We start from the raw sequence: 16,253 nt of genomic DNA, 5'->3' as shown, positions 1-16,253 counted from the left end.
AAAGTGTCATTATAGAAAGTCTATGATGCCTATTTTCTAACTCCCCATGTCATTATTTGCCATGTGGTTCATGTCATGAACCCCACCATCTATATATAGTATAAATCAACTTGTAGATTACTCATATTAATATACATGCAATGATAATGCAGCTTGCAATATAAGACTGAGATCTAATTAAGAAAATTTTGTTGTTCCCTTTGTCTGAATTGAAGTTTTGCATATTTTTATTTTTAATTTCTTCATTTAACAAGCCCACGTGTATTTGGAAGCTAGCTAAATCCTCTCATTTATTTACTACTCTTTCAGTTTTATCTTTATTTGACTAACTTTGCTATGTTATGACTATTTCATTGTGGGTTTGTGGCATAACAACATGAACGCTTTAGTGTTTATTGTATGAATTTTGTTCATCATGTAGGCAAAAGCTAAAGGGGCGGCAGTCGAGCACGCAAATGTATATCAACAAGTATATTGCACCAAAGATGGGGTTGCTGGTAGTACTCGTGCGCAAGATAACATGGTAAGCACAATTTGATTGAATTGAATTTTAGTGTATTTTGTGTTTGTATTGATTATGGTGTGTAATATGTTGTTTGGTTCTTGTGGGAAAACATGATAGGATGGCAGCACTTTTGAATGAATAGGGCATACGACTACAAGGAGAGATTGGTAATGGAATCCTTTGGTCCAAAGACGATGCGTATGCTCGGGTGATGGGTTATCCAGAGCGCCCAGGACATGTACGTGGGGTAGGTTTTGGAATCACCCCATTAGGAAGAAGTGTCACAAACTATTCACAGTTTACCTTGACTTCGTCGTCAAGTAGAATGACCCAAAGGATGTCAAAGTTGGAGACGAGTCATGAAGAGCTTAGGGAGCAACTAGCTCAATCTAGGGAGGAACTAGTGAAGCATAGGGAGGAACTAGCTCAATCTGAGGTGAGGCGTAGGGAGGAACTAGCCAAAATGATGACGTCAATGAGAGACATGTTTGACCAACTTAGCCATGGGATGTGTGATATAGGTGCTTCTCAGGTAGCATACAAATGTTATTTAGCGAAACACTACTTTTTGCAATGCATTGTTATGTGATATTAATATGATGCCTTTAATATATTTTAGGGTGGCAATGCTTGATGGGAATGAAACTGTGAATCCTGAGGTAAAACAAAATTTCTCTAAAAACAGTAGCCTACATATATACATACCATGCTATGATGGATAAACTATGAACCTTAGTAGTCAGTACAGGAGGAAAGAAAACTTTCTACTGGTGAATATGTTATAAAATCTCATAATGCAATTGTATTATTGTAATATAAGTTGATTCAAGACGCATTTCAAAGGTGTATGATATAATGGCTACTCTAGAGTATTGCATTCTTATTTGCCACTTGAAACATGAAGAACACAGTTTCTTGGCATATTCACATTTCCATGACTAGACACATGCAAAATACCTAATGTAAAGGAACAAAACAATAGCTCTCATTATCAATGTCAATAATGTATTGCTAAACTTGATTGAATTGGAAGTTTTGACTAGATTTTTTTCTTCTTTCTAAGTTTTAACTCTGATAAATTGACTAAGTATGTTACTATACTACTCTTGTTAAATTATTAACGAATAGTTGAACTATCTCATGTTACTAAGTTTATGAAAACAACATAACTGATATGGCAGAGATTGATCCTTGCTTATATTTTCTTTGTATTGTTTTTTTTAATCCAAATGAGCTCTCCCTATTTCTAATTATCTAGGTATGTAGTCTCGCACCTATCATATATAATCTCTCTCACTTTTCCCTTTCATTTTGGCATTTGAAAAGCCAAATCACTCCATAATTAGGCAAAAAATAATGCCAAATTATGTCTCTTTCCCTCATAACATTATTCTGCCAAATTGCTCCATGATCATGCCTTTTGATACAAATGTGCATCTAAGCATTGCCGAATTACAATTTTGAATTCATGTTTAGAGTATTATGTATTGCAAGCAAAAATTTGGCAAATTTAACTTGATAAAGAATAATTTGTGCAGTTTTACCATGAAGTGGACAAGAAAGCGTTTGCGTTCACTGAAAGATGCTGAGAAGTATGTCAAAATGGAAGCAAATGAAACTGAGGAAACTCCTGAGGCCTCACAACCTGGTGGACATTCTAAGCATGTTGTAAAGTTTTTTGTGAATAGACATAAACAAACGTTTGTATATATATTTTTGTTAACACAAGGTTAGTGATGTTGCTACTTGTTGCCTGTGGCTGTTTGAGGGCAGTTTAGAATGTAAAAAAATCCTTCTTGTATATTTTTTTGTGATGTACAAAACTTGTATATATCTTTTGGCAATTTTGTGTTGGGAACTTGTGATGTTGGGATGTAACAAAATCTTAAGTTGTGATAGCAGGAAAAAAAAAAAAAAAACCTATAGCCACGTTTTAAAAATGCGGCTGTGCCGCTGTAGTTTCTTTCAATGTAGCTGAAAAAGGGGTCTATAACCGTGTTTTTTTACAAATGCAGCTATAGGTCTGGCCTATAACCACGGTTAGAAACGCAGCTCAAAGCGGGCCTATAGCTGCATTTTTAACCACGCAGCTATAGGCCCGCTTTGAGTTACGTTTAAAACCGTGGTTATAGGCCTTAAAAACGCGGCTATAGGCCCGCTTTGAGCTATGTTTAAAACTGTGGTTATAGGTCTAACCTATAGCTGCGTTTGTAAAAAAATGCGGCTATAGACCCCTTTTTCAGCTACATTGAAAGAAACTATAGCCGCGTTTTTAAAATGCAGCTATAGGTTTGAAGCTATAACCATGGTTATAAACGCAGCTTAAAGCTAGTTTGTAGCCGCGTTTTTCAAAAACGCAGCTATAGGTCTCAGCCTATAGCTGCGGTTAAAAAACGTGGCTACAGGTCTGACCTTTAGCCGCGGTTATAAAAACGTGGCTATAGACCCACAGGGGGCTATTGCTGCAATGTATAGGCTTGGTTTGTAAATGTGGCTATAGGAAATGTAGCTATATCCTATAGCTGCATTTTTGGGGTCTATAGTTGTGTTTTTGAAACGCAACTATAGACCTCGTTTTTTGTAGTGATGCATATCATTGGATTACAAAAAAGAAACTTAAATTTAACTATCTTTCATTACTTATAATAAAAAATGGTCATCATGTGTTTGACTTTTAAGCAATAGAGAACCTTTGCTAGCACAAGTGGAGTAAAGGGAATGAGGATCACAGGTTTAATTATCTTGTGGATAACATGCATGACTTGTGCATTGTATGTGTCACATTGATAATTGGCAAACTTTATGCAAAAATAAACTAATATGTGATCACTGGTAGTAAGTAGTAAATATGCTTGGCATTAATCTAGTCATCGATATTATACTCCTTAATAAAAATATAACCATATCTTATATTGTTAGGCAAAGATGAGTGCAGATTATCTTATAGAAAGAAATGCTAGACACTACATAACACAAGCCACAATGATTTAGTGCCAAATAACTTAATAAGATAGTAGATAATGAGAAATTTATTTAGGCATTATATAATATGATCCCACTTGCAGATTTGGTGCTGAATAGTTTACCTGCATAAACACAATGAAGAATTTAAAGTTAGAACATGTATCCTTCTCTTTTCTAGTATTATTGATCATCAAGCCAAAAAAGTAGAGGATATTAAACCTAAGGGAAAAAAAAATATTAATTCTAAAAAGTGAGAGTCAAAAAATACCAAGATAGATGTTGATTGCCAATATTTATATAGTTTGGGACAAAAAATTTGTGTCAAAGTACATATGGACCATATGGTGTATTTTCAGTTATGTTAACTCTTATAGGCTTAACTTTCAATCTTGTAATTGCATTCAGGGAGCATAGTATTTAAAATTACTGATGTATTAATTAAAATTTGGTTGATTGCAAGGTTTTTCATTGGATCTTATAAGTAAACATAAGTAGTAAAAATTAGTCTACAGATAAATGTTAAAAAGGAAGAAATAAAGGGAAGTAGATAAATTACCCCAGACGGAGTATCTTTTATTTAGGTTGTGAGTAGGAAGTGCTACCCTCAACTACAATTGGAGTAAAGAAATTGCAAGATAATGCCTGAATTGCATTGAGCTCTGATCCAGACATATTCAAGTTTACTTGTTGAAGCCTTTCAATTTCTTCTATCTGAAAAATAGAAAAAACTTTAAAAGTAAGAAATGTTTTTACAAACATGAATGCGGTTTAAGTTATATTATTAGCAAAAAATTTGACGTGTGATGCCATTAAATTTTACTCTTTTTTTTTTTCTAATTATTTTTTTTATTGGGTGATAATTTTTTGATTTTAGGTCTGCTTTAGAATGATTCAAACATGTACTTTAGCTCATGGGTTATTAATTCCAACTTTAGAAATGGAAATATATAAGACACTAAAAATGTGAATGCCATGAAACTTGATTGCTATGTTTCACTCATCCGTGTGTAAATCACCTTTCAAAGGCGACTACATGTAAATTCAATTCAAACCATCAAATATTAAAATCCCATATTGTTGTGTTTTAGTAAGTAAAACACTTTCTAGAAAAAGTCAATAACCTCTTGCCTGTGTTTTCCTATTTGTTTTGTTTTGTTTTGTTTTTTCTCCATCCTCTCCCTTATGACTCCATGGAAGGATTTTGGAAGTCAATAATTTGGTGTGAAAATAAGCAATGGATCACAAGACACACCATTTAAATATAAGGTGGGGAAAATCCTGTGGAAAGGTTGAATATATAGGTTTGTCCTATCTAAACATGTGCTGTACTAAAATTATTTGGAATTTGTAAATACAAATATCTAGTTGTTTTGATAAGTTATTTTAAGCCTGTTAATTTGTTACCAATCCTCAAACAGAAAGGGATTTAACAAGTCTCATGGTTAGGTCTATATATAATTTAGGAGAAATATTATTATACACATGTTAATGTACATTCCGTACATATAATGTCTGTAATTTCACACATGATATCTACATTTTTTAAACATATCCACGTTTAAGACGTAAATTGGATGATGTGTACGTATAGACAATGTACACTAATGAGTGTTGAATAATTGGTGCTCTATATAATTTAGTCTAAAAAGTTTAGCAAATACCTTTGCTTGAAGACAAACACTTTCATTTTCGAGCTCCATCACCTAGAGAAAATTTTGGATATCAATTAGCCAGTAAGAAAGTTTGACAAGTGGTAAAGTAGAAATGAATTAAAATAAAGTAAGATAGGATTTACCCTTTTCTGAGAATATTCAATTTCAGCCACCAACATTTCATGCTGTTGTAGTGAACAAGTAAGAGAATTAGACTACATTACAAGGGAGGAAAATTAAATGAGATAGACAATAGGGTTTTAAGATATTGGGTAGTAGAAGTTAAGAAAGCAGTGATATTTCAAAATATGGTTGAGCTTGGTCTTCCTATTGTGTCTTAGAATGCACATTAACATTTTCTTTACTTTTTCTTTCCATATCGCCATTATTTTATTTTTTTACCTTCTTTGACCTGATTCTAGTGAGTCCTTGTTCAATCCTGCCCTCCAATTGTTTCATCTCTTTGATATTAAGAGAATTTAATCCCTCACCCAGTAAGTGCCTACAAGTAAAGAAAAAAAATTATAATTAGTTCTTTGTTATGATTCATTGATTTAAGGCTAATGGAAATGCATTCATATAAACAAAATATATATATATATATATATATATATTCACATAAGATAATAATATTTTTCGTGGTTCTATCAACTCCAAATTTATGTTAACCAGCAATACCAACCAAAATCCACTATCAATGATATGTTTTATAATCACACCCACCAAACCTCACAAACTTCACTCAAAAGGCTTTCACAAACAACCCTCACAAAATAAAAAAGAGTAAAAAACTAACCCACAAATCTCATACATACAAACTCACAATCCATAAGTCCAAATACATTCAAAAGATCCCTTATATGGATTGGTATTTTCAACCCTAAAAACATTACCACACCGCACCTTACACAAAAAGACTACTTTAGACAGAACTTTCACCGGACTAAAGCAACCAAACTTTTTACAATAATGCATATTTAAAATCTTCAATTATATTTCTTGGTGAATAATAAATACTATATTACTTTTTTAATAAGGAAACTATTTCCTTTCATACTAAGAAAAATATTTTTTTTAACACCAAGGAAACCAAATCCAAATAACAAATTTTTAAAACTCTTTAAGAGCCTCCAAAATACCTCTAATCACCAAACTTATCTATGTTAATACATTATCCATCAAATTATAAAGCCAACATATTACTAACACATGAAGCTAAGCATATTTATTGAAAAAAAAATTCCTTTGATCTAACACATTCGAGTTCTTATGGTGAAAAAAAAATTGAGGTAAAAAAATTCTAATATAACTCCCATTTATATAAACATTCAAAAATGTTAGGGCATATATATTTTGTGTATATCCTTGGTATAACTCATGCCTAATTGCCTAATAGGTTTTATGGATGCACATGTATTGATAAAAGAATAATATGATCGCTAGATCTTCATCTCTTTCCTAACAAGGCCACAAATAGATTAATTGTTGGATAACTTTGATTGATTAATATTAATATCACAAGCATAATAGATGAGGCCTAAAGCATTAAGTGGAATGGAGACAACGTTATTATCAATTGTGGGACCACCACTTCTTAGTATTAAACTTAATTTTCCAATTGAAATTCAATATATATAATTCTTGGATTAATTTCACGTTTTATCTTTACTTTCATTTTTATTATTGGTAGTTTTCATAACGTGTGCAACATTGTAAAACCTTATAATCCATGCCATAGATAAACAGATGTTCAATGTTTTTGATAAGTTGTGTACAAAGAAAAATAATTTTTTAATCATTCTTTTTCCATTTGCATTTGGAAATAAGGACAAATAGAAATCACCTGTTAGCGTTCTGCATATTTTGGATGAGTTGCCTCAATTTTGTAGATTCTCGTTGATAGTACTGCATGCATTCAAAAACATAAATTATATAGGAAGCATATGTTTGCCTTGTCAAGTTCATAAATTCTATAGTACATATGCTAAACAAGAAGAATTTAAAAAGTAAATAAAAATGCAACAACTAACAAAACAAATTGTTAATATGGAAAGTGCACTAAGCCCTAAAAAGAATAGTAAAGTTACAAGTAGAATCTCGCAATCGTTTATATAGTACAAATTGACTTAACACACATATAATTTGTCACTCTACACATGTTCGTGCAATATATATTCATTTAATCCAATACATTTGGGATGTTGCAGTTTTCATTTATAATATGTCATAACTCACCATGAGTCTGTTTGGGATCTACTTATTTTGCTGAAACTGAATTTTTTTTACTGAAAGTACTATAAATAAAGATAAAAGTTAGTTGAAATAGTATAGTGAAACCCATAATAATACTAAAAAGTGCAGTGATACTCATGAATAGTAACAAAAATAAGTTGAATAGTAAAATAATTTGGCTTTTTAATTTTTGCCAAACACACACTATAATAAATATATAGAAATTGCTTCCTAGAAGAAAGAGACAAAAAATTTAAAAAAGAATATAGAGAAATAGCTTACTTGAGCATTTGTTTGTGCAATACAGCTTGTTCCTAAGCCATCATTGCATGCCTTCTTATACCTCTCTATGGTTGATTTTGTGCTATTTGGCAAAACAAATCAAGTTTCTAATGTTAATTCAAAGACACATCTAAATTGTACACATGTAAACACATAAATAAATAAAACACATACATAAATTAGAAATTCTTACAAAATTATGTTCTTAGTTAAGTTGATGTCATAAAATGCTTATGCTTCCAAGATAATCATGTTTAATGCTTAAAAAAAATTAAATAAAGACATTGTTCACTAGATGAAATTATGTAAGGGAAAGTAAATATTTAAGATTATAACACATAAGGCTTGAAGTTTTAGCTTTAGTTTTCAAAACACGCCGATAACATTTTCCACAATTTATGTAATTGAAATAAATCTTTTGTTCATTTACCTACCTACATGCGTCTAGAACCAGCCATATGAGAGGAATATTATACTTTTGATCATGCTAGTCAATCTTATCTCCATTTTACTTTCTAACAAATGTGAGAGTCACACCATGGATGATACTTTATCAAGACTAGAAACTAATAATTGAGAGAAACTATAAGTTTATATAGCCACAACTTTTTTCACAATTATTGAAGTAACAAGTTGTTAATGATAGGAATTAAGTAGTATTACTATATTAGTTATGGTCAATGTGAAAATCAATAATAACTTGATACTCAACAAGATAAAAAATGTTACAAAAGTATTGCACTTGTAGCAACACTTTTAAGACAATAGAAATTTAAGTTAGCTCAACCAAATCTAAGTAAAAACAAACTAGACAAGGAGTCCAATTTATGTAGTTGACTACACTCAGTATATAATAGGGGAATAATTTTAGGGACACATTTAATCACACACTTAATTTCACAACTTTTTATTTTGTGTGGCTGTGAGTGGTTAACACTTTCTACTTACTACTAATTATAAGGACTCATCGCTTTCCATCAGCTACTCACAATTACACGAATCAATAAGTTGTGAAGTTGGGTGTGTTTGTAATCAAACTTATAATAGGATCCTTGTGATTTGTACATGTTGTCAAGAAGATGAAGAACAATGTCCTTAATTAAAACCCAAAGAATCATTATACTCTATAAGTGGTACCTTTTCAAGTCAACTCAACGTCTCAGTCACATAGAAAGAACAACCAATGTCATCCCTATGCATTTGCATCCCCACACACTAAGTATAGAAAGGGGGACATGCATCGCCTTTCTTACTTCTCATTTTGACACTAACTAGAAGAAACCCTACTATGAAGAAAGTATTTACTCTTTTGCTTCATCTACTACTTGGTATAATTAATTAATTAATTATAGAAGCAGAATGGACCAAAAAGCCACTATTGAAAGTTTCAGTCCTATAGAAAAGTGAACAACTCTTAAAAGAAAGTATATTTTTAGATTGCTTTAATTAATTAAAACAAGAAAAAATGGGAATTAAAACCTTTAAAAATAAGAGTTAAAAGAAAAACTATGGGAATTGAGATTTTTATGTTAACTATGGAAGAGGAAAGGAAATGTAGCTATTGCAAGGTAAACCTTTTTTACATACCTAACTGTAGTATATAAATTCTAATAAAAACACTAAGGCTAGACACCAAGAACTTGTACTACAATATTGACGGTACTCTCTTAATTGGTACAAAAGGCCTCTCAAAGATGAAATGTTTCAATAAATGTAAGAACTTGTACTATAATATTCCATTTTATGATCTATTAATTACAATCTATAATATATTATTATTTTTCTTATCAAATAAAAAAATTCAGATTCATGACATACTATACATTTAGAGAGAGAGAGAGAGAGAGAGAGAGAGAGTTTTTTTTGTTTTAATAAATTTTTTAATGAGAGAGAGAGAGAGAGAGAGTTTTTTTTTTTTAGATAAAATTTTTAATGTAAATTGTGGGGGATTTTTCCCGCGCACGCTCTTTGTCCGCTTTGGAGAGCCAAGCCCGCATGGTTTTGTCCTCGGCTCCGAGTATGGAAAGACTTTGAGTGTAGTCCCACATCGGTTGGAGAAGCGCCCCACGCATGCCTTATAAGCCCTTGGAGCAAGGCATGGTGTACCACTTTGTGTTCCCACATCGGTTGGAGAAGCGCCCCATGCATGCCTTGCTCCAAGGGCTTATAAGGCATGTGTGGAGCGCTTCTCCAACCGATGTGGGACTGCACTCAAAGTCTTTCCATACTCGGGGCTGAGGAAAAAACCGTGCGGGCTTGACTCTCCAAAGCGGACAAAGAGCGTGCGCGGAAAAAATCCCCCACATAAATATTGAGAGAATTAGTTGTGGCTATCCTATTCAGGCATGACCATACTAACTACTATCCTATCTAGGCATGACCATACTAACTTATTTATACGGATGAAACTACAGAGTGGTACACTATGCCTTGCTCCAAGGGCTTATAAGGCATGCGTGGGGCACTTCTCCAACCGATGTGGGACTGCACTCAAAGTCTTTCCATACTCGGGGCTGAGGACATAACCGTGCGGGCTTGGCTCTTCAAAGCGGACAAAGAGCGTGCGCGGAAAAAATCCCCCACATAAATATTGAGAGAATCAGTTGTGGCTATCCTATTCAGGCATGACCATACTAACTACTATCCTATCTAGGCATGACCATACTAACTTATTTATACGGATGAAACTAGCCTTTTAGTTTTAAGAGTTGTATGAACAAACATTCTTTTAGAATTCATAAATGAGAAATATACTAAAATAATATCAGTATTCATTTAAAATTTAATGTTAAGATATAAATAAAATTTTAACCAAAAAACTATAAATAAAATAATTTTGTCTTGATACATTTTAAATTCAGAATTTATCAAATGGAATTCAAAATTCGTTTAAATCTCCAAAACAATCTATGATTGATCTTATACTAAATTTGCAATAATTTCTTTTTAAACTGCAAAATCAAATAGACCTTCTTCATTTTTATTGCAAAATAAAGTTTAGATAAATTTTTATCTGTAAATGTTTTTACTTTAGTTGTAGTAAAAACAAAGAACAGTAAGTACAAGTAAAATCACTCTATAAAGAAGTTTTGGTTTTTATTTTTTTGGCTGGAAAACAAATTGGTAAGTTGTTAATCTTTTAACTGTTACTAACCACTTGGAACAATCAAGAGAGAAATAATAATAACATATATGTACTTTAGATCTACTACCATTCCCATCAAAATGAAGAGAAAAAAACAAACACATAAGAACAATCATCTAACTTAGAATAGAAATAGCCAAATGCCTTATAACTGAATTAACACCTCCTCATACACAAAATGCTTGAGGGACTAGGGGAAGAGGGTTTGAGCTGCGGGATTAGCAGCATATTATAATTATCTATATATAAAAAAAACTTAGAGTAGAAATAAAAAGTATTTTTCTTGAAGCCCTTTAGTCTCTTATTCATGATTTGCCCTTAATTCTCTATTAATTAAGATGTTTTTCTTATTTTGTCGATTTTAGATATATAAAACACCAAAAACATAGAAAACAAATTTCAAAAATATTTAATGTTAAAAAGGTTTTTTATTTAGAGGAAAGCCAAAAGTTATAGACTAACAGACCATTAATTTTCATTGTTTTTTTAGACCTTATTTGGATTAATTGAATTCAAGAATAAAAGAGGGGGTCAAGGCCATGGCCTCTTTGGTTCTAATGTGGGTTCATTCCTACTCCTTCACCTGTTGAAAAATCAAGGGTAAACTACATATTTGGTTCCTATCCTTTACAATATATTTTAATTTGGTCCTTAATATTTTAATTGTGTCAATTTGGTCCATAACTTTTCAGTGTCGTGTCAATTTAGTCCCCATTGTTATATCTTGGATGAAAATTGATGACATGTCAAATGGCCAAAATAAAATTTTATTGTATTGTCACATTAATGAAAGCTAATTTTTTATTTTGGCCATTAAACATGTAATCAATTTTCATCCAAAAATTAACAATAAGGACTAAATTGACACGATACTGAAATATTAAGGACGAAATTGACACAATTAAAAGGTTAGGGATCAAATTGAAATATGATATATAGGATAGGGACTAAATACGCAGTTTACCCAAGAATCAATGAGTGGCCTAGAGGGGAATGAACGATGACAAGCGTTTTGTCAAGCGACTTAAGTTATAGCTTAAACTTAGTCCTACTCAAATAATTAGTGGTTTCAGGCAATGAGGGAAGTGAGGATTAAGCTTAATCCAAGTCATGTCATTTAACCAAAAACAAATTACTAAGAGAATCTATAATCTATATATACATTTTTTTTACAGACATTATTTTATTATTTTTTTCTAAAACAAAAAAATAATATTAAGAAAGTTTATAACTTATTGATGTGGTAGGTCGTGAATGGTGAAAAACAGAGTGATGTAAATTGTGGATCTATGTAAAGGTGATTTTCCATAATTTACTAGATCAACCATTTTTGGAAAAAAAAATTGCAGAAAAAATTGTATCATAACAAAATTGGTCCAATAAAGGAAGAAAAGCATAGACAAAAACCATTTTATTCCACAAAGTGAAGTGGACTTTTGATGAACTAGAATTCCAGTCTCACACATTTTGCTCCGTGCTCTAATGACATTCTTTTTAGGGCAAGTGCTGTGTTGCCACTTATTATTTGTCCTCCAAGAAAATAGTACAAATATTAAATGTTCTCATTGCCCGTGGTGGTGGAACGTGGTTCTTGCACAAAAATTTTCTTGGTTATGATTATTAATGTTGTGGATGTAACCTTGAGAAATGATCTAACTGATTTGACCCTTATGAAACTAATACTATTTCAATCATAATTTGTCTTTTTAACAAGATCAAGGTGAGAAAAAAAAAAATTTATGAAGTTTGCTATTGCTAGCCAAATAAACTATTTTAGATTAAATGGTTCTCAAAAAAATGGTTTTCTAATTTTCTATTTCATCAATAAGGTATGAAAAAAGTTGCGCCCTAAGAATTATTCAAGGAGTTCTTTATCTTTTTCTAATATCTTGAATTTATCCATCCACATACTACATCCTATCAAACCTTTGTTCCTTAGCTGCATCATTTGAGTGTCTACACTACCTACATATAAGATGGTATGTGTATGTGTGGGGGAGCGTGTCTTTGACTTTCATGTAGTATTTTTTAAGTCTCCATTGACTTCTGTTGCCAGGTCAAGCCATTCTCTTTTTCAAAGGAAGTATGGAATTCTTTTGTAATTTATTACAAACAAAAAGAAAAGAGTTTTAGACAAAGGCTCTTTGTTTTAAAGAACTTGAGGAAACAAATGTCATGGGAAACAAACTTGAAACAACGAATCAAGGAAGTAATGGGTGCTGAAGGCACAGTACATGTTAGTGGAGCTAGCTATATTTAGTAATGTGACCTGAAGATTGCTAGAAAACACTTTTGTGGCGCTCAAGTCTGTTTCCTTTATGATATTTTGATGGATCAGAAAGGGTTATCCTTGTGCAATACATGAACATAATATTTTGATTGTCTTCTTTTTCTGCTTCATTCTTTTGTACCAAAAAAGTGCTAATTGAAAGCAGAAGGACCAAAGACTCTTTGCAAGTCTATAACCTTTCATGGATGAAGCCAAAAAAAGAAGAAGAAGAAGATATGTTATGCATTTTTTTCACTAAAGAAAGCAAACAAAAGATTGGGGGGGGGGGGGGGGGGTGAGTGTAATCCTCAAAGCTAGAATTGGTAGAAGATGACCAAAGAAAACAGATCCTGCAAAGAATGAAAGAGGGTAATGATAAACCCTACAGCACTTGTAGACCACGCGCCAACCATTAAAAACTAAAACCCTAAAAGAACTTAGTCCCTGACTTTTGGCATTAGCTCTCTTAGCATGAGGTTGGAAAAACAAAGAGACCAAAAAGTTCACTGAAACTTTTAGACCTTTCATTGTGAAGTATACCAAACAAACGTGTACAGTACACACATATAAAATATCAAGCAATTGGCTGTCAGTCAAATAGATATTAAAGAAATGATAGGAAGATTTGTGAGCTAATAGTGGAAATAGAAGACTACTTCAGCTGAGATCCCACAAACAACAGAATAGGAAAGGATCAGAACCTCTGCTAAGTAGTCCTTTCGTTTACACAGTTAGAATCTCAAAGATCACAAATCTAAAAAGTGAAATCAAATAAGTGTAAAAGACATCCACCAACAAATTGTTTCTCATGGTTACTGTTGGTGAACATATGTATTTGTATGCAAAAGTACTGCTAGAGCTGCATCTGGGAATTTTTGTTGCCTTTTCTTCATGCAGTCTTATCAAACAACTTTGAGTATGTCTGTACTATATGAACACACTGTGAGATGTAGCAGTGCATTATTTTCATCAATGCTTGGATGAATATCTTGCATCATTTGTATGTATTTTTATCCTCGTTTTGTTAGCAAAACCAATTGGTTTTCGTGTATAGTTTAATCCATATTGTTGAGTATATTTAATTTGTATAGATATATTTTACAAGCGTAAAGAAGGAAGGTGCTTGATTATATTAATGTTACCATTCCAATGATATATAAACCATGCCATCCCAATTCAATCCCCATTTAATCCCATACCTCTTTATACTGGGTTAGAATCAAAGAAAAGTATTGGGATCTGGGGTTTATGATAGTTGAAAGGTTAAGTCAGTAGGTTTGATCCCAACAATATTATCTTAACCACTTATTTTTGTTACTATTGTTTGATATCAGATTTAACTACACTACTTAAAAATGTAAAGGCTCTTATAACCTTGGCACAAGTCAAAAACTAGATTAATAAGAAATATAATGAGACTGTTTTTTCAAATTAAAGATACTTGTTTCTAGATTATCTCATGGGACTAGCCAGTTATTTCAAACTCCATTTTTCCATATTAATATGCACACATTAGTGCAGACATTTCTTAACAAGTACTTCAATTCAAAGAATACCATATAATTAGGCTAATATATATATTTTTTTAAAGAGATAACTGCAACTTTGTATGTTTTTTTTAATTCATTTTTTCTTGGAAGCAGCATGAATGATACTTGCAGATCATTGGTAGTCTATCCTCACCCCCCCCCCCCCCCAACCAAATAAAATACCTATATATATCTTAAAAAAAAAATGGCTTCAAAAAATTTCTGTAAGCTCATTAAATTTCAAAATATACTTGTATCTTCACTTTCATTTACCTACTTTGAATATATTCTTCCCCCTCTCTCTTCTTTTAGCTCATTACACAAGTCATGACATAAAAGAAGACCATAATTTCCACATATATATAAAGATCCATGGTATCAATGTCAAAAGAAAAATAAATAAGTACATGTATAGATGAATTAGAAAATCCCAAAAGACAAATATATATTTTTGATTTAACTATTTTCACCCAATTAATTGCAAGAGAAACATGACAAATAATGAAAATGAAGATATGTGAGATTAATTTACCTGTTGTTTGCATACTCATAAAGCCGCCCACGACTGGAGAAGATGATAAGAGCCACTTCGGCTTCACATAGGATAGATAGTTCATAAGCTTTCTTTAAGAGACCATTTCTCCTCTTACAGAAAGTGACTTGACGGTTTGTAGTGTTCTCAATTCGCTTGATCTCAATCTTTCCTCTCCCCATTGCGCAACCTGAGAGGCCTAAACACATTAGAAAGTGACATCATGTAGTTATATGTTATTTACTTTAGCAAAATCAGTAGTTGTATATGTTCAATATGAGAATATTACACAAATCTTTTCTTTGATGTGTATAATTAAACATTTCAACTAATGTAGAGTTTTTAGAATTAAAAAAAAAAAAAAAAATCAAAGTCATAATTTTTGGGACCCCACAAACCTCAAAATTTGAGAGTTTCAACAGAAAATTGATGCTTGCCAAAATGGTTTTGCAGAATTGAATATGAAATTGTAAGGAACAACGGTACTTTTTAGGAGTAATTGAGTACATATACGTAGTGTAATAATTAAAGTACATCTCTAAAAATCTTTCGTCCTTAAGAAATGAGGTTACTAAAAATAAAAAGGTATTGGTTTAATGTGTTGAATGTCAAATATTAAGAAGAGATGACATAGATTAAGGGCTATAAACTACTACTGTTGACCTACTTTAAGGGTGCATGACCTATTCTTGTCACCGGTCTCTCTCTTTCTTTGTTAGTGTTTGTGTCTTTGTGTGCAAGTGTTGTGTGTGTTTTGAGGGTTTTATGGTTACGCTAACCAAATCCATGATCATCATGAGAAGCTCAGAGACTAGAAAAATGTCAAAATCAACTCAGATCAGCTGAAGAAGATTGAGAATTTTTTTGTTTTAAAAATCTGAAAATTATTAGGACTCAAACTTGGCATGAGACTTGAGGCAATGGCCTAGTATTTTTCATTAATCATTTGAGGGGTAGAAAAAGAAAGAAGAAAAAGGAACAAATTTCCATACAAAGGCGTGGAGAAGCTAGAAAATAAGCTTAAGAAACAGCACTGAAAGATAAAGCACAATCATGAACTTATACATAAAACCGTGAGTTCTATATAAAGAACAAAATCAGTAATCAAGCATATTTTTCATTAATCATTTAGAGGGAAAAAAA

The 16,253-nt window shown here is 31.9% G+C and overlaps 1 protein-coding gene across 1 annotated transcript; it reads right to left on the bottom strand.

Moving 5' to 3' along the window:
• Window positions 1-3,476: 3,476 nt before the first annotated feature.
• LOC126689737 (agamous-like MADS-box protein AGL11) lies at window positions 3,477-15,292 on the bottom strand. Its single transcript, XM_050384925.1, has 8 exons — window positions 15,111-15,292; window positions 7,636-7,717; window positions 6,965-7,026; window positions 5,524-5,623; window positions 5,265-5,306; window positions 5,131-5,172; window positions 4,026-4,180; window positions 3,477-3,591 (listed from the first exon to the last, which is right to left on the bottom strand). The coding sequence occupies exons 1-7, from the start codon at window positions 15,290-15,292 to the stop codon at window positions 4,043-4,045; spliced, it is 648 nt and encodes a 215-aa protein (XP_050240882.1). The 3' UTR covers window positions 3,477-3,591; window positions 4,026-4,042.
• Window positions 15,293-16,253: the final 961 nt, after the last annotated feature.

This window comes from Quercus robur, chromosome 6 (genome assembly GCF_932294415.1).
Source record: "Quercus robur chromosome 6, dhQueRobu3.1, whole genome shotgun sequence".
Classification (NCBI taxonomy): domain Eukaryota; kingdom Viridiplantae; phylum Streptophyta; class Magnoliopsida; order Fagales; family Fagaceae; genus Quercus; species Quercus robur.
This window is presented reverse-complemented; position numbering and strand designations above follow the sequence as displayed.